Genomic DNA, 27381 nt, shown 5'->3' on the forward strand with positions numbered 1-27381 from the left:
CCGCCCCCCCCCCCCGCCCCGGTCGGGGGGGGGGCGGGGCAGGCGTTTCTCAGGGGGGGCGGGGGCGGGGGGGAGGGAGGGCAGGCAACTGAGCCCTGACACCTCACATGCTCCCTGGACCCATCTTCCTTCACCCCAGCTCTCCTGGGCCACCCCGTTTAAGGCACTGAGTCAAGAGCCTGGAGCAGAGACAGCCGTTCCCTGGCTCCTCACTCCCGGACGGGGAAGTCTTGAGAAATGCCTGCCTCGGTGCCCTCAGTCCTGCAGCAGCAAGGACCCGGGGCAAGAAGGGACCCAAGAAACGTGTCATGTGGATGGCCACGCGGGGCTGACTCACCCACCAGGCACCGCGGGCCAGCACTTTTCGGGACCCAAATGCGTGTGAGGTCAAAGACAATATTTAAATATATACTATTACTTTCTGACCTTTACACCAACCAAGGCATTAAAGTAGGACTTTTAACATCTCTTAAGGAAGAGGGAGGCCACGGGCGAAGGCGTGCAGGGCCCCGAAGAGTCACATGGTGGCCCTGAGGGCCCCTGCCACGGCCAGCACGGGTTCCAGGCACTCACCTGCCACACACCTGCTCAAATTCTTCCCAGCCCCACAAGGGGGATGCTGTTTTTGTGTGGTCAAAGACACATAACAAAATTTACAATCAGCGACTGTTCATTCGCCGTGTTGTGCAACCACCACCACGATCTGGATCCAGAGCTCTGTCATAACCCCAAACACAAGGCCATACCCACGAGCAGCCAGTCCCGGTTCCCTCCCCCCAGCCCACCTTCCGTCTGTGCTGGACGTGCGCATGAATGGAATCACGCCATCCTCCCCGACCCTCACCCTCTGGCGTCTGGCTTCCCTCACAGGGCACCATGTCTCCGAGGCTCATCCGCACTGCAACCCCTGTCGGTCAGGGCTCATTCCTCCTAGTGGCCGATCTTACTTCATCGTCAGGACAGACCCCCCTCTACCTAGTCATCCACTGAGGAGAATGCTATTTTTTATCCCCATCCTACAGAGGGGGAAACTGAGACCCCACGACGGTGAAGCTCGAGGGCCCGCTCTGGTCAGTAGCGAAGCCAGGACACCAGCCCTGAGCTCTCGAGGGAGGGGGAGCCCGGCCCCCTCTGCAGCCGGGAACACAGAGGCCCAGGGGAGGCAGCCATGTGGCAAGTCCCGGGGAGCCAGGTCACACCCCGATGCCCAGCCTCAAGCCTGCTTCCTCTGAGCTCCGGGGTGAAAACAAATTAAACCGAATGGTTCAGAGTCAGTTCTCGTGTGAAGCCCGTCATCTGCAGAGGAAAACAGCTCAGATCTGAACGGTCTCATCCCTCACTGAAATGACTTAGTGATGCTCACTCCTGTCCCTGCAGACAGATGAGCTGGGGGCTGGGGGAGCAGAGCCCAGATGCCCATCTCAGGTGTGGAGGGGTAAATTAAGAGTGGGAGGAGCTGAGGGGCAAGGGAGGGAAGGTCTCAGGATGTGGCTGCCATGAGCACGAGGAACCAGAACCTTCTGCCACGCCAGGGGCCTGACACAGGTTACAAACAGACTAAAGCTTCCCTAGGTGTCCTGTGCGCCCGGGACATGTGGTGACGGCCCCAGGAACCAGACACCCACTTGTACAGTTAAAAGCTAGGACGGTCCATGCTCCAGCCATGACCACTGTCACCAGGGCACCTCCCCATTCCTGGGGGACACGGAGGCCTCCTGGCACACAGACCGCCACCCCCAGGTGCCAAAGCTCACAGGAACACTGCCACGAACCACAGCCTGCCCCGGCGGGGAAGACAAGCCAGACGTGGAGCTCTGGCGTGAGAAAGGCCAGGGCAGGTGGGGCCCCGCTCTCTGAGCTGCGGGGACCCTGGCAGGTGGCTTAGCCCTTGCACCTCTGCAGAGGCCCCCTCTCCCTGGGGCCACTGGTCGCCACGTGCTCAGCATGGTGCCTACACCATCTGCCCCCGGCAACATCCTATGTCTAGGGGACAACTATGACAATCAAGCAAATAGCGGTGCAAACTGGAAACGTGTGTCCCTGGGAAAGGAAGGTGCGCTCAGGGAAACCAGGCAGGAACAGGGCTGGGGCGGGGGAGGCACGGGAGCAGGCAGACGCCCGGAACCCAAACCTGCCCACCTGCACAGGGACTCCCGGTGACGCCCTCAGGCACCCACCCTGCCACCTTCCACATCTCAGGGATGCACCTGTCATGCCGCGGGGGAGACACGCACGCATCGGGGTGGGCTGGGAGGCACACAGCGGAAGACAGGCAGGCGCCCCCTCCCCGCACAGATGGCGGCATGGGCTGGGGGGGGCGGCTGGGGGGCCCCACTCCTGTAAAGACCTGGAGGCTGAAGAGCCCAGCGGACAGACGGGAGGACAGGCGGCAGGCCCTCGACAGAGACCATATATGCACGCTGCTTGTGAGGCCTGAAGCTCAAAACACAACAAGCCACCAAAGTATTCCTGGCCTCAAGCTTAAGGTGACTCAGGGCAGACAAGCAGGTGTGTTGAAAATGATTATTTTAATCCTTCCATAAACCCTACAGAGGTGGGCACATGAAGCCCACGGCTCAGGGCACCGAGGCAGGCATTTCTCGAGACTTCCCTGACCAGAAGGCGCCACCACCCAGGTCCCGCGGCAGTTCAAGCCCAGCCCCGCCTCCCTCGGGGGTCACGCGTTTGTTATTCTTGTTTATCTTTTGGATTCAGAAACCAAAACAGAGCAGCTACAGGATGCTGGCAGAGAGTGCCGTGAGAGCACAGAGGTCCAGGGGCCCTTCCGGGCTGCCCCGGGGCTCATCCTGGCCTGAGCAGGGCAGGCCTTGTCCAGGCAGTGGACAGGGACTCGTCCCACGAAGTTGGGGGGTGGGGGGGCGGCTCCCGAGCCCCACGGCGTCCCGGGCACCAGACCTCTCTCCCAGTCCTGTTGAGGGGCCGCTGTCACCTCCCCAGGAAGCCCCCCTCGCAGGCCAGTTCGATTCCTCCGCGTCGGAAAGTGCCATGCTGTTACTTCGTGAATCCCCCTCCTGGAGGTCAGGGACACAAAGTCAGGGGTCTCTGCCGCTCTTGCCCAGTGCCCATGAGCAGGTGACAGTGAATGGGAAGCGAGTTGATGACAGAGTGAGCCCCCTCCCAGCGACGGGCAGCAGGTGGAGGGGACGGGCCCACCCTGGGCCATCTGTGGGTTCGGGCACTGTGCGCCCCCAGCCTCCCCACCCACCAGGACCGACCAAGGGCTGTTTTGCAGGTTGGCAAGAGGCCCCAACCTCCACGGGGCTGTGTGACCTCAGGCAGCCCCCCCCCCGGCCTCTCGGTTCCCCGCCCAACCGGGTGTCTCACAGAACCTCCTAACTAAGGCACAGGGGAGGGGCTGGGGCTGGGCAGCCAGGGAACCAACCTTCCCAGGACAGGGCACGGCGGGCAGCAATGATCTGGAAGACCTGGGGGGCCTGTCTCTGCAGCAACCACCCATCTCCTCCCTTTAGTTACCTAAGGGCATCCAGTTTTCAAGGCCAGGTCAAATGCCACCTTCTCCACACAGCCCTCCACAGTCCCTGCCCTCAGGGATCCAAATACCTTTATCTGATAAGGAATAACACAGCCCCAGAAGATGTGACAGCAAATCCTGCGTCTGTCCCCACCTCCTGCACCATCCAGCACAAGAGCTCCTGGGGAGGAAGCAGCAGAGAGAGGGCCTGAGACCCCTCCAGCAGGCGCCCAAGGTCACCCGCAGAGGGAGGGGCAGGGCTGCTGTCCGATCCTGGGTCCTGCACTCCTTGGCCAAGGATCCTCCATTTTTCTCCACATCACCCAGCCACCACCTGCCTCCAGGGCTAAAGGGTAAGTGAAGAGTGGGAGGGGCTTGGGGGCAGGGAAGGAGGGAGGGTCCAACTCCGGGGCGCTGGCCGCCCACCCTCTCTTAACCACCATGTGGCTGTCCTGCAGCTGGGCAGCCAGAGGCGAGGTGGGGCCAGCTGGCCGGGGAAGGCGGCTGCCCCAGCCAGCAGGAGCAAGCGGGCCACCCAGGCCTGGGGAGGGGCGCAGTGTTCCGGAGACTTACGGGGCCAGGTGCGAGGCAGGGGCAGTGCCAGGCCCGCGTTTTCCTGCCAAATGCCCCCAGCAGCCTGCAAGGTGGCCACGGGCACCCTCTTCGCAGACGAGGAGACCAAGGCTCAGCCAGGCCCGCGACCCCGCCCCACTAAGGCTCCCACTACAGCCCAGTGGCCGATGGCGGCGGACCCCTCCACTGCCATCCCAGATGGCAGCAAATGTCCGTGCCGTTCCAGACATCGGGGGCTCAGCCCCGGGGGGTCCCTGCTGCCTCCCCTATGAGCTGGGGCTGAGGGCAGAGCCCCACCACAGCCCCTCCGTGGATGAGACAAGGTCCTGGCCCCAAGCACTTAGCCCAAATTCTGGCACAAGGTGGAGAGAGCTTTGCCCTGCTGAGCGCGTCCTGTTGGAGGAGCCGGCGCCAAGGGCCCTGGATACAAATGGACACGTGAGGGCAAACCCTGGGAGGGCGGGGACAGGGACCGGGGCTCCGGCACAGGCCCCAGGCCAGGCCCCTAGCCTCACAGGCAAGCCCACTGCCTGCTTTTGTACCGGCTACAAGCTAAGGAAGGTTTCCACGGTTTTAAACGGTTGGGGGAAAGAAAAGAATAATATTTCGTGACACATGAAAATGATATGAAATTCAAATTTCATTCTCCATAAAGTTTACTGGCACACAGCCACACTTACTCATTTCCAGATCAGCCACGACTGCCTTCACACCAGGAGGGCAGAGTTGAATGGTTACGACAGAGCCTGTCTGGCCCACAAGGCCTAAAATATTTACCGTCTGGCCCTCGACACAAGACAAGCACCAACCCCTGCTCTGGGAGCAGGGTGCTGGTGGTCGGCTGGGGCAGAGAGGGGTGGATTCAAGGGGCAGTCAGGAAGGAGGTCCACCTGGCAGGGCCTCAGCCATGGGGCTGCCGGACTCGGGTCTGGGCCTCTGCCTAAACCCGGGCCCCACCACACCAGCCCCGACAGCGCTGCCCGTCCCGGACATCCCACCCCTCGAAGCCACAGACACATACATGGCCTGGACACAGGGCCACGAGGAAGGGGCTGGAGGGCATCATGCTGCCAACCGCCACGAGCAGGACCCACTGCAATTCTGGGAAGGACGACAGGGTCCCTCTCCAGGGAGGGGACACCCTTGGCCACCCTATCCTCATGCAAGAAAGAGCTCGAACGAGGCACTGGGGTGGGGGCTCCCCGTGGCTACACATCCCTGTCAGGCCTCCGGCAAGGCTGCTGCCTACAGACTTGGCCCCAAGCTCAGTGGAGCCCCCCATTCTCTGCACGGAGACACCCATGCCCAGGGCCCAGATGGCCTCCCCACCGAATGCACGGCACGCTTCCAGGTTCCATCCCAGCCACAAACAATCCACTGTCCACCACTGCCAAGCGGTGCCTTCCCATGACCTGGGCAGATGATGCCCATGGGCCTTGTCTGCAGATTCCACACCCAAGCCTCAGGACCCCACTCCACACAGCCCTGGGCCCCTCCGGGCCTGAGACCCCGGCACACTGGCCTCTGCCCCCAGCCCTGCCCCCCGGGGTGCTGCTACCTCGACCCGCTCAGAGCCATAACCCCTGCCACATGGGAAAGCCAGGGTGGGGGAAGTCCGCACTTCTCCACTTGTCACTATCACCCCCCTAAGGAGCCTTTTCTGGTGCTTTTCATAATCGGAAGTCTCAACACCACAGAGCTACTGTGTATCTGTTTTGTACTCTGTGTGCATCTGAGCTTTATACGTAAAAAGAACATGATTTCTTCACCTCCAAAGATCTGACTTCCACCACCCTGGAGGCCATATCACCCCTGCTGAGAAGGCAAGGGTTCATTAAAATGTATCATTAAAATTAATGTTATGCATTTCTTTTTACTTTTTTAATAGGATCACCAGAAGTTTTGAAAGACAGACGCAACTCACGTGTTTCTATTTGGCAGCGGTGATCCGGATGGAAAACAAAGACAAACGTGCACACGGCACGTCCATCTACACCGTGCCTGCACACACACACACAGAGCCAGCTCCCACCACGGAGAGCACCTGGGAGCAGGGACAGCCCGCAGCAGTGGGTACACCAGCACCCAGATCCGGGCTTCTAAACACCCCTCTTCACGATGGAACCAGAGCTCCTCGGAAACACGGCTGACTCCTGAGCTGGGACAAAGAATGCTACCAAAGGAGTCTGGACATCTCACTCCAGAAAGGAGGGCAGTGCTCAGAAAATGCTGAGGACACAGGGCGCCTGGGTGGCTCAGTCAGTTAGGCATCTGACTCTCGACTTCGGCTCAGGTCATGATCTCAGGGTCATAAGATCGAGCCCTGCATCTGGCTCTGTGCTCAGCAAGGAAGTCTGCTTGTCCCTCTCCCTCTGTTCTTCCTCCCTCTCTCTCTAATAAATAAATAAAATCTTTAAAAAAAAAAAAAAGGAAGAAAGAAAATGCTGGGAACACGTCAAAAAGATGCACAGCAACCAGCTTGAAACAGTTCTCCGGGTTGAACCCGAGACAACGTGAGCATGGAAATAAATGACAGTAACAGATTATAATCCGGGGAATAAAAGAGGAAACCATGATGCAAACTGGCAGAAAGAGAGAGAGGAAGGAAAAACCGGAGGTGCACCTTGTCCCAAGTCCCTCGGAGAGAAGAGCCGTGAACGACGGGGGACAGAGCGACGTCACGGAGAGGACCGGCAGACACCGCCTGGGAGGGCCGCATCCCAGCAACGGGACAAGGCTAAGCCCCCTGCTGCCTGCAGGACAGGAGCAGGAGTGGGAGGCATCGAGCCTGGTCCCCCAACACGCACACAACCCGAATCTAATCCCGAAGGGACACACAGGGACCCAGCGGCAGGATGTTCTGCAACAGAGGGCGGCTGGAACCTGCAGGGTGTCGAGGTCGTGAACACCAAGGGAAGGCTGCGGAGCCGCGCTGGACCAAGGAAGAGCACAGACAGCCCCCCTGAGGTTCCCCTTCTGCTGAACCGGCATTTCCGGGGACACCCGTTGAGGCGTGAGTGGGACACCCGTGGGACGGGGCTGAGAGGCTGAGCTGCGCTCACCGAGGACAGTGCCCTTGTTTTGCGGGCGACGCACTGAAAAGTTTGGGGGGGAGGGCACCAAATTTCCCACTCACCTCCACTGGGGTGAGAAAAACCTATGTGTGCACATGGAGTTCTTACGAAAGTCCAATATATTTTCAAATTTGGAAAAGGACAAGAGGTTTCCTGTTTCCATGGGAGCGAGGGTTCCTCGGTTCTGCCCTCTGCCCTGGTGTCGCACGCTTCAGCCTTAGGGTCCAGGCCCGGGCCGCCTGCACTCGGGACCCCCGGACACCTGCGGGCCACTTCTGCGGCCCCGGGCATCTGGACGACACCGCCGTGCACCCTCGCTCTCCTGGAAGCGTCATGAGAGCAGGACCCGGCCCAGGCGGCCCCCAGGCCCTCGCCAAGCACAAAGCAGGCCTCAGAATGAAGGAACACACGGGGGTCCGCAGGCCCCCGAGATGACATCCTGGAGGAGAGGCTCAGCCCAGTCCCCCTTCCAGACTGGGCTTTGCAGAGTGAGCAGCAAGAGCGTGGCCCCCACGTGCTGGGTGGAGTGAAAGCGCGGCAAGTGCAGGGTTAGCGACACGCCCCTGGTACACTGGGGGCCACGGCCAAGCTCACCACGCTGCAGGACGGGAGAGTGCAATCAGAGGAGGCTTCCTAGAGGAGGGGCCTCTAGACTAGCTCCTCCAGGAATAACCAAGCGAAGAGGAGGGAGGTCTACCAGCAAGGGCAAGGCTCATAATGGATGCTGACGGCCAAGGTACGGAAGTGGGGAGCGACAGGCCTGAGGCAGGGACAGGAGGTGTGCGTGGGGGAGTAACCCCGGTGGGCCCCGGGTGCCAGGCTTCCCAATCTGTTCTCCGGGGAGGAGGCCTGCCAGGGCGCTGTGGGCAAGAGGCTGGGCGGGTGGTGCCCTACAGGTTCAAACTGCAGATGGAACCAGGGGCTGTCTGCTGGCATCAGCAACCTCACGACCTCCACAGCTAAAGCCACTCCAGACACACGTGATCTCTTGTTAGGATCAGCAGATTGTGGCCATACCTAATTAGTTTAATTAAACCCAAGGTGGCTTCTGGGCATTTTGGATTAACAAAAAAATTAAAGCACGGCCTGCCAGCTCCAGGACGGCATGACAAAGGGGCCGTTCGGCTCTCTCTGTGAACACCTCCTAGCTTCCAGCTCGGTACACAGCAGATGCCCCGTAAGTGCACGTGCTCTTATGCTCCTTTGGGGCCAATAACCCAGCTGAGGTCAACTCGGAGTGGAGGAACATTCCAAATGCTATCCTCTGAAAACAGGATGTCACCATGAGAAGCCAGCATGTCCTTCTGGAACGAGCGGACAACATGGAGGCCTCGGAGCTGGACGGGCCTCCGGCACTCCAGGACCGCACGGAGGCGGGAAGGCCCCACAGACTGGACTCGACAGCAAAGTAGCCAGATCCCCACAGAAAACAGGCACCCACCCCACACCCCATCCACCCCGAGGAAGCAGACACGCGGCAGGAGCATCCGTCCGAAAGTCAGCAGACAGCTTAAGGAAGGCTTGCAGAATCGAATGAGTTTCGGCAATCCTACGAGGGACACCTAAGCTTGTGATTTAGTTTCGCCTCTTCCAATCTGTGTCACCAGAGGGAAGTCCCTGGATCTCTCTGAGCTTTAGCAGCCTCATCTATAAAACGGGGATGGCACAGCCTCCCCAGGATCGTGCCTCGCCCAGGGCAGGACCAGGAAGAAAGGGAAGCTTGGACTCTTCTTGTGATCCAAGCACCGTGGACCAACAGGACATCTTCCCTGCCCCGCTCTAGGGATGGTGAGCTTCCCAAATAACAAAGAGCAGCCACACAGCGAGGCCCCCCAGGCTCCCTCCCAAAGCCTGCACAGCCATGTACACAGCCATGTACAAATACAGAGAATTATTTCTTTAACTGTGAATACACAGATGGACCCAAGGGATAGACCCGGTGAATGCAAGTTCACAGAGTACGTGCAGCCATCCTGCACCAGCGACAGACACACAAAGATGGGGTGACCCACCCCACCCCCACAAGATGACCGGTGGGCTGAGGCCAGGGAGACCAGCCCTCAGCCAAGACAATGATTCCCGCCAGTGTCCAGATGACCATCCTAAAGTCACTAACATCAACTCCGCACTGCACTGAGAACGTTCCCTGCCTTAACCTCATGGAATCCTCAGAAAGTGGCTCTAAGGCGCCTACTACTGCTGTTCCCATTAAACAGTTAGGGAAACTGAGGGCCCAGGGGTGGTCACCTACCTGAAAGACGACAGTGCCAGGCTTCGATCAGCACACGTCCACGAAGACACACAGACACCCGCCCGTCCGGTTCTCCCTAGCACCGAGTCCCCCTGGATACCCCTTCACCCAGGCTGGGACACGGAGGGCTCCAAGGGACTGTGCTGCTGTCAGTGTTGCTGCCCCATGGACGGCTCCAAGGACCCCAGGATGTCCCAGCACTTCCAGCACAGCGGCTGAGCCAAGCCACCTGCCACAGCCAGAGTGCCCCCTCTTCCCCCACCCTGCCCAAACCCCAGCTGGAAAAGGGCAGCTCCAGGACCCCGAGGCCAGCCAGGCCCAGCGTCTGTTGTGTGGACCCACCCACCCCGGGCTGTGTCCCCTGCCCCAGCCTCCCTGCCAATCAGCCAGGAAACCGGCCAGGAGCCAGCAAGCCTGGGCAGCCCCTGTGGATGACAGCCAAAGGCAGACACTCCCGCCCATGGCCGACTCTGCCCTCGGCAACCCTTCCTGCTCTCAGTTTCTCCAGCCCAGCCCTCACCCCCACCCCCAAGGGAGGACAGAGGTGAGAAACGGGTTTATGAAAGTACTCTGCAGCAGGGCGCCAGGCCCCAGGGACTGCGAGTTAGTTGGCATGAGAGAACCTAAGGACAGCGCCTAAGGGGAGCCCTGAGACCGCATGCCTGCACCCCCGGGGCTCCCTCAATAGGCTGCCTGCCTCCGTGGTCCTGGGTTGTCATCGCTGAGTGGGAGGGCAGCCCCCCTACCCTCTCAGGGCTCCTCTTTGTCATCAGCCACCCCCCTTCCTCCCTGGAGGAGGGGGTGCTCTCATCTCCTTGGAAACGCAATCACAGCCAAAGGGCAGAGGCCATGCAGCCCATCCTGGAAAAGCCGCCCAGCCTGGAAAAGCCGTGACTCACTCCATCCCTCCTTCTCTCTAGCCGGCTTTCCGATGTCACACATGAATGGCCGTTGTCCACGCGGACTTGCCATGGGCCACAGAGGAAGGGGCTACGGGGCTCACAGGAAGGTCGATCCTGGACAGTGCTGGCCAGACCCAGGCTGGCCCCCGGGGCCCCTTGAGCGCCCAGGACCCCTTCAAATGGAGCTGGGGGTGGGCGTTCTGTGACTCCAGGAGGGCAGGACCGGAGCTTCATTCTACTCAAGTCTCAGCCAAGTTCCCTTTAAGGGGCCAAGAAAAGCAGCTCCTGCCGGCCGCGCAGACATTTTCCTGCCGGCCGGCAGCCACACCGCTCGGCCGCGACAAAGGCCACACTTGAGGGTGTTGGCGAAGCGACGGGGGCTCCGGCTCACACCCAGTTGCGCGACCCCGTCCAAGAGGAGGCGGCGACCCGAGCCCACCCGCTCCCTCGGGCCCCTCGGGCTCCCGCTCCTCGCCGACTCCTGCGGCCGCGCCCCGCTGTCCTCCACTGTCCCGCCACCAGGCGCGAAGCCGGAGGACGCGACGCCCGTCGAGGCCCCCCGGGCGTGGCGGGCTCCCCGGGGCCGGGAGGGACGCGGAGAGGGGGCGGCAGCGGCGGGCGCCCCGCCCGGCTTCGAGTCTCCCCGCACCCCGGCGCCACAGACCGGCCCGGGGCGCGTCCCGGCGGTGCCCACGGGCGGCGGCGGCGCGCCCCGGGCTTGGGGGACTTTGGTCAACTTCGCGCCTCCTGGGGCGCGCCCCTCTCTCCCCGCGACCGCCCGCGCGCCGGGACCCTCACCTGGGACATCTGCGGCCGGAAGTTGATGTCCTTGAGGTCGATGGAGCCGGGGGAGAGGTTGTGCAGCAGCTGACACAGGAGGACGCCGTCGCGCAGCGCCTGCGCCAGGTCGAACACCGCCGCCGAGGGCCACACGACCCGGTGGTTGGGCGGCAGGACCTTGCAGTCGATGAGCCAGCGGCCGCACTGCCGCCACTGCTCCATGGCGCCCGCGGCGGCCGCACCGCCGGCCCGCTCAGGGCAGCGCTCGGGCCGAAGTGCGGCGGCCGCGGGGCATCCCGCCCGCCCGCGCGGGGCTCGGTGGCCGGGGCGGGGCTTCGCGCGGGCGGCCCGGGGTCCCCGCTGCGCCGCCGCGCGTCCCCTCCTCTTCCTCCTGCTCCGGCTCCTCGCGGGCCGCCGCTCCCGCCCACGTGCGGCCGCGGGGTGGGCGCCGCGCAGCGCGCGGGACCCCCTCACACACACAGGCGCCCCCGGGCCCCGGGCCGGGCTCCGCGCCGCGCGCCGCCGCAGCGCCCCGCTCTCCGCCCCTCCGGGCGCCGCATGCTGCGCTCGGGGCGCCCCGCGGCCGCCGCCGCTCCTGCCCCGCCCGAGACAAAGGGCCGGTGGGTCGCTCGCTCCGCGCGTCCGGGGCCTGGGCTGCCCTCGCCGCCGCCGCTTTGTTCGCCCCGCCTGCGGGCTCCGCGCTCGGCGCCCGGCGCTCGGACTCGGCAGCGCGGCGGCTCTGGGGTTGCGGGGGCGCGGGGGGCGCGGGGGCGCGGCCACGGGCGGGGCGGGGGCGGGGCCGGCGCGCGGGCCTGGCGCCGCCCCGCCCCCCCACTTCCTGCCCCGCCGCCCGCCAAAGTTGCGGAGGGCGGGGGCTGCGGCGCCGCCCGGGGCCCGCCCGCTCTGTCCGCGGGGCGCCCGGACTTTTGAGGAGCTCTGCGCCCGGGGCGAGCGACCTCGCCGGTGGAGGGATGGCCGGTTCTCGGTCTCTGCGTTGGCCCTGCGTCCCACTCGGTGGCGATCAGTCGGTGGCCCCTGTCGCGCTGGGCGCCTCCGCACGGCCCTTCGGAAAGGACAGACCCAGGAGGGGGCACCGACCGGACCGAGGCCCCCCGCGTCCCCTCGGTCCATCAAGCCGTCCCTGAGGGATAACTCGAGGCCCGAGGCACACACGGGCGGGGAATGCGCCCAGAACCCCCATCCCATCCTCTGCTCTGGCCACGGACCCGAAAGCAGCCCTCCACCCACCCCCGACCCCGCACAAAGGCCGGGATTCCCCCACTTTGTGACCCAGAGCCCTGGCCACTTGCAGCTGCCCAGAGGGCAAATCCTGGCGTCTGAGATGGAATATGTGAGATTAGGAAGTGAGAGAGAGGGCTGGTCATGAGGCCGGAGCTGCCTGGGCCCTGGGTCCTGGCAGGCCACACTGGCTGACTGCAGGGTCCACTGACCCCGCCCTGAACTCCTTCCTGAGCCCCGCCCGGGGGTGGGGGCCGTGTTTTCAGCAGCTGGCCTCCCCCCCGCGACAGTGGCACGGCTTCAAGGGCATGAAGAGCCCATCTGGCAATGAAATGATGTGGATCCTGGCTCAGCTCAGGAGCCGTGGGTTCTCATCACTGGTGTGCTGGGCCTCCCTGGGCAAGGCCCAGCCCCACCCTGAGACTCTCAGCCATGCTGGGGTGGTGGTGAGGCCATCCACCTGCACACTCCTGCGTGAGTTCTGGACCTGTGTTCACGGGGGCAGCACTGGGCAGCTGCCCCATGGCCCAGCCCCCTCCTCCGCTGGGTGCCACCCCCAACTCATGAGTGCAGAGAGGATCCCCCAGGCCTTCTGCAGAGCTCAAACCTTCCCCTTCCCGGACTGAGGAGGAAGTCTGGGGGGCCAGGCCAGGGGCCAGCCCACGGAGAGAAGCCGGAGAGGAGCTGGCCTCCGGGACACACCCGAGGCCCTATGAGGAGTGGTCACAGCAGGAGTAAAATCAGGCCAAGTGGCCGGGGAGCTCCAAGCTACCGTCCAGGCATCCTTCCTTTGAGAAACCCACGTAGGGAGGAACCTGCCTCAGAGGGGTGCGATTGAGCCTGTTTGGCCGGAGGCAAAAGCAGGTAACCCCCGCCCCAGCATCTCCCCGCCCGAGGAATGGAACCACAGGACGTAGCCTGAACCCCAGCCCCTCCAGCCCCCGCTCTGAGAGCCTTGCAGGCACCTTCTCCCGCAGCGCCCCCTCCCCCTCTGTATTGCGGGGAGCCCAGCACTCCATCAGAATTGTTTGTGAGGGGCCAACAGGACATCGTGGAGTTTTTGTGCAGGGCCTGGGGCAGAATGGGGCTCCTGCAGCTCTTCACCTGGGGTGCCCTATTCTGGTGCCCCCTTAATGCCTGTCTCTCTCACCCACAGGTAACCGCCTCAGCAAGAAAAGGGCCTCTGTCCTCACCACCCTCATGGCCTTCCTGCCTGGGCAGAGACCCAACCAAGACGATGAGCCCGGGACTGGGACACAGGCGCCCGAGCTGACCATGCAGACGGTGGTCTGCTGCCTCCTGGTGGCTGCGGAGGGCACTGTCACCACCTGGCTGCCCAGCTGGCCCAGGAAGCCGGGGTTTAGCCTTGTGAATGGTCGCACCGGGAGACTCAGACCTTGCTGCTGTGCGGTCCTGAGCCAGCCACAACCCCTTCAGCATTCCCAGTTTCCCATCTGGACATTGGGAACATGTGTATCTCACAACGTCCTTGGGAGACTCTGCAGGCAAGCTGGACAGGAACGGATGGATGGATGGATGGAAACTTGGCAGAGACTCCCTCCCTGGCACTTGGTGTGGGTGTGATGAGCAGGTCCAGACTGTACCAACTCAAAGTATGGATCAGAAAGAGGGGACACTTGTCCAGAAAACCCTACTGCCATCCTCATGCCCTGGGACCCAGAGCTGTTTGCCAGGACCACCTGTGGTACACCTCTGGGGGGGATGCACGGGGCCCATTGCCTCCTGTGGACATGGTGCCCTGGAGACGTGCTCACAGACAAGGAAATGGTACCCTCGAGGCTGCACTGCAGCTTGGCCCACCTTTAGCCCAGCCAGTGATGGCTTCAGTGGGAGGGACAGACTCTGTGCTGAGCGTCAGGGCAGCCCACAGGAGAGCCGGGGAGCTCGGCCCCCAGCCCAGCGGGCAGGGAGTGCCAATACCAGCCACGTACCCCAAAGTAGACAAGGAAGGTCACAGCCCCCTCTCCCCGCCTCACCCACCCACCGTTGCCCCCTTCCATCCATTCTCGGGAACCAGCAAGGACCCAGAAAAACTTGGGTGAGACCCTGTCACTCTCCCAGCCAAAGAGGTACAAGCGAATTCTTTCCCTAGAAAATGTGCTCCCTCTCTGGATGACTTCATTTCCTGCATGAAGGAATGGAGCAGCCACACCTGGTATGCTCCCACCTCAGGGCCTTTCCACTGGCCGTGTGTCCGCCCGGGACTCTTGTCCACAGAGCTCACCCCCTCACATCCTCTGCGATCCTCTCCCCCAGACCTGACTCACTTAGTCTCATGCCTCTAGACAGTGAGCTCTGGGGCCGCAGGGACCATTTCTTCCTGTCCCCAGTTCACGCCCAACACTGCAGACTGGGCTCGGCCTGTGGTAGGTGCTCAGAAAACACTTATTGAACGAAACACCAAATGAATAAACCACCAACTTGGCAAAGCACTGCAACTCCGATTTTTAAACCCAATAGATTCTCTCACGGAAGTCACAGACATGGGGTAAGTTGATGCCAAGGTTTACGAACCAGGCTGTGCCATCATCCGTGGAGTGATCTGCAGCCCGTCCTAGCAATGTCTATAACGAACGAACTTTCACATGGTCACGTGAGTGTGTAACAGCATGCTCCGTAAGACTGCACGGGCGTAGCCCACTCAAGCGGGTTTATCCTGATGGCGTCCGTGATTGTAACAGACGCCCCCCTGTCCTGAGGGCCACGGGGCCAGCCCGAGAGCCGCGGACGCTCACCTCACCTCCCTTAAGCCTCACGCAGTAGCCACTATTGTCCTGGGTGGCGAAATGCGGAAACCAACACACCGGGCACTTTGGTGAGCTGCCCGGGCCGCCCAGCAATTCGTGAGGGAGCCAGGTCCGAGCGCCGGGCCTGCCCAGCGCCCAGATGTTGCTGTTGAAGGCGGTTTCCGTGCTGAGACTTTCTGCTGTTCCTCGACAAGCTGATTTGGGTGGGTGGGTGATGAGGGAGAAGGGAAAATGCTGTGATGTCTACAGCACGTAGATACTGACTCAGCAACAGAATGCAGTGCTTGAAAGGCACACACAAGCACACACACGCACGCACACACACACACGCGTGTGCATGCACACGCGCCCCACTGCAGAAATGGGGTAGTAGCCTGGCAGGAGCATCAGGTTGACCAGAAAGTGGCTGCTGGGGAGACACCCTGTGTCCGGGCTGAAGTGGGGGGAGCGTGGAGGGGGGCTGTCGGGTCCCTGGGAGTCCCAGAGAGGCCTCCGGAGGCTTTAGGGCAGGTGAGCCTGGGCTTCCCGCTTCTGCTCCTCTCCCAGGACAGCAAGCCATGCAGGGGAGGACAGCCAGCTGCTGCTGAGGGGCCCCGCGTGCACGGCAGGCTTGCACTAATGCCCCCCAGCCCCAGCCCCCGCCGGGGGGCACTCTTACTAGATCTGCTGTGCAGGTGAAGCTTCACAGAGCTGAGGGACTTGCCAGGGTTGAATCCCCGTCTGAATAGGGAATCTGTCTCCTGCCGTGCCTCCAGCTGAGGACTTTTCTTTCGCTTCTGGTTGATTCGAGGGCTCCAGGGTGCAGCGTAGCGGGGAGTCTGTCCTCACAAAGCCTCCCGGGCTCCCACAGAGCCGTCCTCCTCGGCCAGAGTCTCATTCCCGGGGCAGCACTGGGAGTTTGCTGGGCACAGGAACAGCGCGTCTCCCCACGCAGCGCACGGGGCACACCGCACTGGAAGGGGCTGGAGGGCTCTCTGCCTGTCCGAACACCCGAGAGCTCCCCTTTCCACACAAGCCTGCTCGGAGAACCACATGCAACCCACCCGGGGGCTTTCCCAGCCCAATTCCCCAGCCAACGCCAAGAGCTGTGGCAGGGTCCCCATGCCTCTTCTCAACAGGACCAAGGCTGAGGGGGCCTTATTCCATAAGGCAGGGTCCCAGGGACATCTAAGACTTCTCCCGCAAAGGCCTCCACAGAAGCAGGAGTCTGCCTACCCTCCACTCATCCATCCATTCCTCCCTCTATCCCTCCCTCCATCCACCCCTCCAGCCCCCTCTCCATCCTTCCATCCCTCTGTTCACCCTCCCACCCATCCCTCCATCCATCCGTCTATCCCTCCTTCTATTCCTCCATCCTTCCATCCATCTCTCCTTCCACTCTTCCATCCCTCTACCCATCTATCCCTCCCTCCCTCCCTCTATCCCTCTCTCCATTTTTCCACCCATCCCTCCCTCCATCCCTCCATCCATCTGTCTATCCCTCCCTCCATCTGTCTATCCCTCCCTCCATCCCTCTATCCCTCTCTCCATCCTTCCATCCATCCCTCTATCCATCCTTCCATCCATCCCTCCAACCATCTCTCCTTCCCTTCCTCCAACCCTCCATCCCTCCATCCGTCTATCCCTCTCTCCATCCCTCTATCCCTCCATCCATCCTTCCACCCATCCTTCCATCCATCTCTCTCTCCCTCCCTCCATTCCTCCACCCCTCTACCCCCCATCCCTCCCACATCCTCTTTCCAGGAGGTTCTGTTCATGGGGAAAGGAGAAGTGAATGTTTTGCCTCTCCGCAGCATGACTGGGTGAAGGAGTTATTCTCATGTCCAAACCACATGAACACACACATTTTGCAAATTCCATTTGTAGCGACATCATGCAAATTCAGCTGTCACAATTTCCCGGGAAAGTATAGGTGTAGAAAAAGACCATCTGGCCCACTGTGGACTCAGATTACGCCCCACTGGGTTGTTGGGTGTGGGCTTTTTTACATTATGTTTAAAAAGGCACAATACAGACTTAACACGGCTTGTTGTTTCAACGATCAAAATTAAGTCCAAGGACACGGACTGGACTCCAAACTGATCTCTGCTATCTTACTGCCAAATGGCCCTTGTCTGGGCACCTCCTGGAGACTGTCCAGGACCTTGCTTGAGGCCCTCCTGAGAGGCGCTGTGAGCTCTGGGGGGCAAGCTGCTTAGGGCTCTCAGGAAGGACGAAGGGCCTCCAGGACTCACGCCATTTGTAGGCATAAAGCCAACAAGTGGGGATTTGGGGGAGATTCCAGATTTCTGCAGGTGCCCTTGTCAGGGCACTCATGGGCCACCCTCCACGAAGGACGGAGGTGGGCATCCAGGCCCCGGCGGGGAAGATGTAGGCCCCGTGCAGCTGGGTTATGGGACCTAAGGGCTGACCCGGGCTGCCCGCTGCTGCTAAATGAGCTCGTCAGGCTCGGCTGTGACACTCTGGCCCAGAGCAAAGTCTGCTGGCAGTTACTGACGTTCGGGGCTGCCCTTTGACCTGAGCGGGAGGCAGCCCTGCCCCGGGCCCTGCCGGCCCTCCTGCAGCCCTACCCCCTTGCAGGAAAATAACTCAGCACAGCCAAGGGGAAGTGCCTGCTAGACCCCCGTGTAGACCCCAGCACGAGTGCTCTGAATCCTAGAACAGTCCCCATAAGACACCCCATACCCGTTAGCTGTCATCCCCAATACGCCGCCTAGCCCAGACCTGGACGTTTCATATCAACGGAACCACCGTGCGCAGCCCTTGGACCTGGCTTCTCTCGCCCAGCAGAATGTCAAGGTTCCCCGTGCTGTGGCTGGAGTCAGTGAGTCCTTCACGCCTCCCCACAGCTGAGTATCAGCTCCCTGTAAGTGGAATCCACTTTAATAATACATTTTTTTAATCCAATATATCTGAAATATTATCGCTTCAACATGGAATCAACCTAAAAACATATGAACAGGATATTTTACATTCCCTTTTCCCCACGAAAGTCTTCAAGCTGTGGCGTGTACTTGACCCTGGCCGCCCTCGTCAGCTTGAACACCCCCCCCGTCCCCAGAAAGCTCATCATAGAGAAAATAGATTCGCTATCCAGGTGTCTCGAATATACTTAGAAGTTGGCCAAAAACAAATTGAGTATTAAACTGTAAGTTGATTACAATGACATGCAAGTAAAACTTCAGCTCCTCAGTGGGAGGAGCCACAGTGAAGAGGATGAGCCAGAGGCCACTGAGCCAGAGGCCACACGTGGCTCGTGGCTGTGAGGGGGTCTGTGAGGAGCCTGCCCCTCCCCACGGTGTGACACTGCAGGGGGGCAGGAATCTTCAGCTTTCTCCCCTGTGAGGTGGGGCTCGCGAGACGCCCCTGGGGGGCTCTCTGGGAGCTGGGGCTGGCCCTGTCTGCACGTAAGGACTGGCTAGCATGGAGACTCTTGGTCATCTTGGAACCAGGCAGGTTTGGCCTGTCCCTGGGAGACTTGTCACAAAAGTGGGGCTCCAGTGTGTGTGCTAGGAGCTGAGGAGCATGGCTGTGCATCACACCTCTTCAAGGCCTGGCCACGTCTTCCCGGTCTCTCTTCTGCACTTTACCCTTGCAGACGCCCCCACCCCAACCCAGCGGAAGAGACCCTTTGAACCCGCGAGGCTCCCTGCTGCTCAAAACCCACCCTGTGTCCACACAAAAACTTACATACCCGTGTGCGTAGCAGCACCAGTCCCAATCACCAAAAGGTGGACCCAGCCCACATGTCCACCGACAGATGAATGGCTCCATCCTCCATCCCACACGTCCCACCCGCACGTCCACCGACAGATGAGTGGCTCCGTCCTCCATCCCACACGTCCCACCCGCACGTCCACCGACGGATGAGTGGCTCCGTCCTCCATCCCACACGTCCCACCCGCACGTCCACCGACGGATGAGTGGCTCCGTCCTCTATCCCACACGTCCCACCCGCATGTCCACCGACAGATGAATGGCTAACACGTGTGGCGCATCCATACCACGGGATGTTATTCAGTCAAAAGGGGTGCAGTTCTGACAGACGCTACACCACGGACCAACTTCTAGAACCTCACACTAACTGAGAAGAGCCAGACACCAAAGGTTACATATTATAGGACTCCATTTGTATGAAGTGCCCTGAATCCATAAATCCGTGGACAAGAAGGAGCACAGTGGGCGCCAGGGGCTGGGGGAGGGGACGGGGGTCCGTGTGTAAGATGAGAAAGTTCTGGAGACAAAAGCGGGAACGTGCTCCATGCCCCTGCACTGTGCACTTACATGTTACCCCCAGTGGTCTATTTTATGTCATGTGTACGGCGCCACACGCACACCAAAAGGAGAGATGCCCCGGCGTGTGCCTCAACAGGGATGAAGCTAGAAGACACCGTGCTCCGTGGAAGAAGCCAGACCTGAAAAGCCATGTGTTACGTGACTCCATATACGGGAAATGTCCACAACGGACAAGTCCAGAGACAGTGGGAGGAGGTCAGTGGTGGTCTGGGGCGGGGGCCACGGGGGAAATGCTGAGTGACTGCTTGTGGCTACAGGGTTTCTTGGAGGGGTGATGAAAATGTTCTAAAATTGACTGATGGTGGTTGTACAACTCTGCGAGTGGACTAAAAGCTCTGACGCTGTACCCTTTAAATGAGGGGGTTACAGAATTATGTCTCAATAAAGCTATTCTACTTAAAAACAAAGAAAGATGCCCTTGGCTCCCACTACCTTCTGAGCACAGCCAGCCTCCTGGGCACGATTTTCAAGGCCCCCTGCCCCCATTAGAGCCCCTCAGTCTAATTTGAGCCCCCTCCTACCCACCTCCCCAAACCCCAGCCCCAGACTTCATGCACCTGTAATTTTGAACTGCGTACCCCACCCCTGCCCCACCACTGAGCTGTCTCCAGCAGTGGGCCCTCAGGAGCCTGGTCCACTCACGATATGTGTGCTTCCGAGAACCCATCTCCACCATCTCTTCCCTCAGGGCCCATCTCCTGCCTCCTCAGCACCCCTTCGATGCCTTGCTTGGAGATGTCCACCTGGGCATGGGGTGGACTCTGGGCTCCTCTGGGCCTGGCTTGTGGGTTCACCTCCTTCATGCTCCTCCCAGTACCCAGCACAGTGCTTGGCATGAATTCATTCCTTCATCCATCCACCCACCTGCCATCCACCCACCCACCCATTCACCCACCATCCAACCATCCACCCACCCACCTACTCACCCACCATGCATCCATTCATCCACCCATCTACCTACCCATCTATCYATACCCCCACCACCCACCATCCAACCATCCACCCACCCACCTACTCACCCACCATGCATCCATTCATCCACCCATCTACCTAACCATCTATCCATACCCCCACCACCCACCATCCAACCATCCACTTACCCACCCACCATCCAACCATCCACTCACTCACCCACCATGCATCCATTAATCCACTCATCTACCTACTCATCTATCCATCCACCCAGCCACACACCCACTCACCCACCATCCAACCATCCACCCACCCACTCACCCACCATCCAACCATCCACCCCCTCACTCACCATGCATCCATTCATCCACCCATCTACCCACCCATCTATCCATCCACTCACCCACCTGCCATCTATCCACCCACCATCCAACCATCCACCCACTCACCATCCACCTACCCACCCACTCACCCACCACCCAACCATCCACTCACCTACTCACCCACCATGCATCCATTCATCCATCCATCTACCCACTCATCTATCCTCCCACCCACCCACCCGCCATCCATCCCCCCACCCACCCATCCACCCACCCATTCAGAAAACAGTTCCTGAGTACCCACCCTGCATGTGCCTTGTCCTCAGTGGGAGGACGTAGCTGGCCCAGGATTAACACAGTCAGGAGGGATGTCTCAGAAAGACCCACCTTCTCTCCTGCCTCTGGCCCAAGGCCTCCTCTCTCCCCACCCTCCATGGTCAAGACACAGGTCAAAGTTTTCACTGTCCGTCTGGGCAGCCCGTGACATCATGAACCGCGCTCACCTCGGCCCCCAGGGCCCAGACCCTTGATTTTCTTTCTTTTTTTTTTTTTTTAAGATTTTGTTTATTTATTTGACAAAGAGAGACACAGCGAGAGAGAGAGAACACAAGCAGGGGGAGCGGGAGAGGGAGAAGCAGGCTTCCCGCCGAGCAGGGAGCCCGATGCGGGGCTCGATCCCAGGACCCTGGGATCGACCTGAGCCGAAGGCAGACGCTTAACGACTGAGCCACCCAGGCGCCCCCCTTGATTTTCTTTGTTGTTGCCATCATGACAGGTCTTCACTCACAGCCACAGGCGCCGGCCAGGTGGGCCCAGCTGTGCCCGGCTCCTCCTGCCATGGCCAGAGAGGCATGACAGCATCTCGGAGCCCAGGTCCAGGAGTGGCCTGACGACTTCCTAGCCACCCCCACCTGCCTTTCATTTCAAGCAAAACAGACCCTGCTGTCTGCTGTGGTCCCCCCACGCCCGGGGCTTTCCTGCTGCCCGCCCCCACACCCATACTTGGTGCCTGGAGGTGTCCCAGGAAGCAGACTCTAGCGCGCTATTATGGACTGGCTCGGCCCAGCCATCTGGCAAGAGCCCCGCTGCTGGCGCTCAGTGCTGTACTGCGAGTTCCTGGCACAGGCGAGTGATCGCTAGAACTTGCTCTAGTGGTGAACTGGGATGGGACAGACACCTATGGGAAGAGAACGTCCTGGGGGTGCAGTAGTAGTAGTCGAACGCTGGGGGGGAGCGCAATGATCAGAGCCCCGGCAGCGATGCAGGCAGCTGTGAGCGCGCTGGAGGAAGTCGACGGACGGGCCAGCCGCCCACTCAGGGCCACGTCTCAAAGCTGGGGCAGCGTTTCAAAGCATAGATAAGGAGGCTGTCGGCCCTGTAGCTGTAAGACAGAGGGAGGAGGGGCTCGCGGGAAGGCTGAGCTCTCCAGCCGGCGGTCTCCCCTGTCAGGAGTGGGGCCTGATTGGGAGGACTGGGGCCAAGAGCCTCGGAGGTGGGGACAGCTAGGGGCAGCCCACTGCAATGGGCTTCCCGCCTCTGGAAGCTCTGGGCTGGCAGAACTGGCCACGCCCCACATTGAAGGCTAGTCTCTCCCCTGTCTCCACAGAGGGGTCACACCCCTGCATCCTTGGGCTAGCGGTCTGTGTCTTGCACTAAAATGGAGGAATCTTAGTTTTTTATTTTCTTCCTTGAAAAGCCCCTTTGGAAGTGTCACACACCATGGCCATTCACTGCTTTGGGGCACCATCCCTTGGTCCTCCAGAGACTTTCACAGAGCTCGGCACTCCAGGTGACCACGGGTGGGGCCTCTTTTGTCCTGTTCCCTAAGACAAGCTCTATCTTCATTGTTTTTAGCCACAGGCTGACCAAATAACCCCTCCTAGATCGCCTCCATTTTTCCTGCACCAATTTCCTTGTTAGGGTTTATAGTGGGCTGAATGGTGGACTCCCAAAAGATATGCCTATATCCAAACCCTGAAGCCCCTGACCTTATTCAGAAAAGGGGTCTTTGAGCGCCGCCTGAGTGGCTCAGTTGGTTACGTGTCCAACTCTTGGTTCCAGCTCGGGTCATGATCTCAGGGTCGTGAGATCAAGCCCCGAGTCAGGCTCCACACCCAGTTAAGATTCTCTCTCTCCCTCTGCCCCTCGCCCGCCCCCACTGGCTCTCTCTCTCTCTCTGTCTCTCTCCCTCTAAAAACAAGGGGGTGAGGGACCTTTGCAGGTGTAATTAACTGAGAATCTTGACATGAAGAGATCATCCTGGATTAACTGGGCCCGAAATCCAGTGGCAAGTGTCCTTATTAGAGACACACAGGAGGGAGAGGCCATGTGAAGGCTGAGGCGGCCATCCGGGTGATGCAGCCACAGGCATGGAAGGTGGGCATGCTGGTGGCCACCAGAAGCTGGGAGAGAGGCGTGGGGTAGATTCTTTCCCCCAGAGATTCTAGATAGAGTGGGGCCCTGCCAGCAGCTGGGTTTCCTACTGGCCAGGCATGTAGGAATCTTGAGCCTCAAACACAGAATGAATGCAACTGCTCGAAAAATATCAAATACACTGAAATTCATGAAGTCATATTGCTATTTTTTTTTAAAAAAACCTGACTTTTAAAAATTCCCTTTGGAGGTTGGTAGAGCACCACCCCATTCTTCTGCAGACTGCCAGGTAAAAGGAAAGAAGAAGGCATTTATTCTGCTTTTCCCATATGAACCATATTTCAGGGTAGCCAAACAGTTGACGAAGAAAATTCTTCCCCATGGAAGAATTCCAGAAGTAAAGTTAGAATCAGAAAATCACCAATTTCCAACCTTAATGAAATAACGGTCCTAAGTGATGATCTGTGGTGGCAGGTTACAATTACCCTGTGAGAGAGGGATGGGGAAATCTGGAAGGGGTACACCAGGCTACTGAGACCCCAAGCCCCTGGTCCCTCTTAATATTGAAAGACAGGAGCACCTGGGAGGCTCAGTCAGTTAAGCGTCCGACTCTTGGTCTCGGCCCTGGTCTTAATCTCAGGGTAAGGAGTTCAAGCCCTGCGTTGGGCTCCACGCTGGGCGTGCAGCCTACTTTAAAAAAAAGAGAGAGAGGACGCCTGGGTGGCTCAGTCGGTTAGGCGTCTGCCTTCAGCTCAGGTCATGGTCCCAGGGTCCTGGGATCGAGTCCCACGTCCGGCTCCCTGCTCAGCGGGGAGTCTGCTTCTCCTCTCCCTCTGCCCCTGCTTGTGCTTGCTCGCTCTCTCTCAAATAAATAAAATCTTAAAAAAAAAAAGAGAGAGAGAGAGAGAAAGCCCCCCACAGTACGTGCCTACCCACCCATGAAGGAACCTGGTCAAAAACTGAGCTTTAGTCTAATCAAGGCTCCAGATCTAACCACCAGTTTTCAGAACACAGAGGAGACAATACATTAAGGACACCGTGGGGATGCAATCAGCCAAATCCAGGCCACAGATACTCCTACAGAACATAGGATCTGGCTCATTCCACAGTTCCGTGGCAAGGAGATAAACGCAGTAGCGAAGGCGTTACGGAGGAAGAGAGATGTTAAGAGACATGCAGCCAAATGCAGCCAAACGTTTGGATCCTGTTTCAAATTAAATATGTAATGGCATCTGTCGGATCATCCGGGAGCTATGAACACTGACCAAACGTCAGGTACTAATGAGCAATTGCTACTGGAGAAGGGACCTGTCGCTGTGGTGATACATAGAAACACCAGCGTGTCGGTAGGTGAAAGGATGTGATGTCTGGCCTTAGCTGGTGTCTGTTTCCTCACGATCTATAATTAGCCTCCTTCAAAAAATCTTCTTCTGTGAGATATGACATGCGGGAATATGCCCACAGCAAATGTGCGGCTTACGGCGACGTTGTAACGGAAGAGCGCAAGTAACCGGCACCGGGTCAAGAAAGAGCGTGTCGAGGAGACCCCGTGGGCCTCAGCCCTTGCCCATCGCACTCCTCTCCCTCCCCACAAGCTGGTGGCTACACACTCACATCCGCGCTCCCCGCTTTTTTTTTTTTTTTGGTACTTTTACCATCGAAATATGCAACCCTAAATGCTATAATTAGTGCTGCCTCTTTCTGAATGTTACATAAATGGAATCATTCAGTCGAGTGTTTTAGGGTGCGGGCTGGCTTCTTTCCCCTCCACGGTTGTGCTTCTGGAATTCATTCGTGTGTTTGCATGGACTGTGGTTCATTCATTGTCAGGGTTCCGTGGGAACACGCTGCAACTTCTCTCCCGGTTTCTGAGAGCCCGGACACTGGACGATTACGGCCCAGGGCTGCTGTGTGCATGCTTCCCCGTGGGCGCAGACGCACGCGGCTCCCCTGGGTGGGCCCCTGGGAGCGGAACGGCTGGATCACAGTTCCGGGGCCCTCGGACTTCGTGGGAAAGTACCGTGCAGAGCTGTGTCCGTGTGCACGGGCAGCGTGGACAGCTAGCATTGTCCACAGCCCTGTCGTCGCTGGCATGTGGATGGGTCCATCTTTTTGTGCTTTTAGACGTTCCTGTGGATATGGGTGGTTTCACACTACCATCTTAATTTGGATTTTTTTTCTTTTTTGAAAGATTTTATTTTTAAGTCATCTCTCCACCCAACGCGGGGCTCGAACTCACAACCCTGAGATCAGGAGTCGCGCGCTCCACTGACTGAGCCATCCGGGCGCCCCTTAATTTGGATTTTCTTGGTTACTTTTCTTTTTATACTGTTGGCTCATCTCCTTTTCTTATTAAATTGCAGGAATTCTTTCTGTATCCTGGACGTGAGACGTGCACCGGTTTCCGAGTTAACGTCCGTCAGCTCCAAACCACCCTTCGCCACCAGCCTGGAGGTGCTGGGACTTCGCCTGCAGCTGTGTGGAGCTCTGCCAGCAGGTGCTGCTGGAAGCCCGCAAGCCTGCCTGCTCCCCGCCCCAGCCGTGCCCCCACCAGCCTTCTGCACCCGCCAGGCTTCAGCAGCAGTGTCCCTGGCGCCTGCGAGTCCCATCGGCGGCTGCCAACCCCGGCAGGGCCAGGGTCCCGTGACTGTCCTCAGGGCAGCACCTCCGGGCCCTCCTCGGAGGTCTGGGTCCCGTCTGGGTCCAGGAGGCCCTGCCCTCCAGCCCAGAGAAGCAGCACGCACCCAGCAGGGCCCCTCCTCAGAGCTCCAAGGGGCCATCTCTATGCTGCCTCTTTTTTTTTCCTTTATTCTTTTCTTTCTTTTTCTTGTTTTCCTTATTCCAGCCTCTTCCTTCGTTCCCTCAGCACTAGAAGGCTAGCTGCGTCCTGCAGCTGCCGCCTCCATGGAGCTCAGGGGTCTAGGCTTCCAGTGCCGACGGTTTGGCTGGATGGTTAAGGAATGGAGAGAAACTCGCTGGGAGCTTGGTGACAAGGAGGTCTGGGGAAGAGGCAGTGGATGGTGTCCTAGACAGGACGCAGACTGTGAAGACGTCTGCATCCCCAGTGGATGTCGCCAAGGCCCATCCCCTGCAGAGGAGGCTCTCAATAATCAGATGGACATGGGACCCGTTCTGTAAACGTTTTGGCCTCTGCTCAGTGGCTCGTGTGTACAGTGATCATGGTTGGAGGGACGGAGGCGCGGCTCAGACCACTCCACCGACCTCCACCACCGGAGCTGATCTGCCTACTGCCACTGCGGGGGGGCCTCGCCCACCAACAGCCAAGGCCAGTGCTGGGCCCTCGTTATGGCGCCCTTACATGGCGGCCCGCCAGCCAAGTGGTGGCACGCTTACGACACTGGACTGGTCTGTCATGGAGGAGACAGGAGTTCCATCCGTCTCACTGGAATAGACACGGATTCTGGACGAGGACTGGCTTTCCCTGCCCTTCGTGGAGTTGGGCGGTGCCTTGTTGACCATCACGGTTTCCCGCACAACAGCGCTCCTGAGCGAGGAACTCACTCCTGAACAAAAGAAGCCAAATAGTGGGCTCGTGCTCATGGAATTCACTGGTCTTCCCTATGCTCCATCACCCAGAAGTGCCCACCTAATAGCGAGTGGGGTGGCCCACCGAGGACATGGTTAGAGCACCACTTGGGAGCAACACCATGAAAGTTTGAGGTCCTCGCTCACAGATTCAAGTGAGTGTGTGCTTCGAACCAGAGACAGATACGGGGTGCTGTCTCCCCCACGGCCAGACTGCTGGTGTCCAGGACCCAAAGGGCACGAGGGGCAATGGCTCCCCTGATTTCTATTAATGCTTCACAGCGCTCTCTCTTTTTTTTTTTTTTTAAGATTTTACTTATTTATTTATTTGGGAGGGGGTGGGGGGGAGGAACAAAGGGAAAGGGACAAGCAGACTCTGTGCTGAGTACAGAGCCCAACGTGAGGCTCGATCCCAGGACCCTGAGATCATGACCTGAGCCGAAATCAAGAGCCAGAGGCTTAACCGACTTAGCCTCCCAGGCGCTCCTCACAGCCCTCTTAATCCCACCCCCACCTCTGAGCTCTGAAGGCTCAGAAGTCTCGGTTCTTTAGGGAGGAATACATCTACCAGGGAGCCTAGAATGGCTCCTTTGACTTGGAAGATGAGAGGCCCACTTGGAAATTTGGGGTTCCTCATACTGCCGCATCAAAACACTAAGAAGTAGGTAGGGGTTTTAAGTCATCTCTACACCCAACATGAGGTGGCGCGAGCCAAGCTACTCATGCTGTTTGACAAAGTCCAAGTATGGGGGACGATCCTGAAAACGGGAGACTCCAGACTCCACAGCTGGCTCCTGCTATTCGCTTTCATTTTGTTTATGGCAATCTTTATAATTGTGGGAATATTTCTG

General features: G+C 59.4%; 1 protein-coding gene across 9 annotated transcripts in view; it reads right to left on the reverse strand.

Moving 5' to 3' along the window:
* VAV2 (vav guanine nucleotide exchange factor 2) overlaps window positions 1-11332 on the reverse strand; it is a 165850-nt gene extending 154518 nt beyond the window's left edge. For all 9 annotated transcript variants that reach the window (XM_032418668.1, XM_032418666.1, XM_032418670.1 and 6 more), the window contains exon 1: window positions 11092-11332. In XM_032418668.1, the coding sequence (XP_032274559.1) occupies window positions 11092-11295 (204 nt within the window). In that variant the 5' untranslated portion in view covers window positions 11296-11332. The remainder of the gene's footprint in view (window positions 1-11091) is intronic.
* Between the last annotated feature and the right edge of the window lie 16049 nt (window positions 11333-27381).

The sequence above is a fragment of the Phoca vitulina genome, unplaced genomic scaffold (genome assembly GCF_004348235.1).
Source record: "Phoca vitulina isolate PV1807 unplaced genomic scaffold, GSC_HSeal_1.0 scaffold21, whole genome shotgun sequence".
In the NCBI taxonomy this organism is placed as follows: Eukaryota; Metazoa; Chordata; class Mammalia; order Carnivora; family Phocidae; genus Phoca; species Phoca vitulina.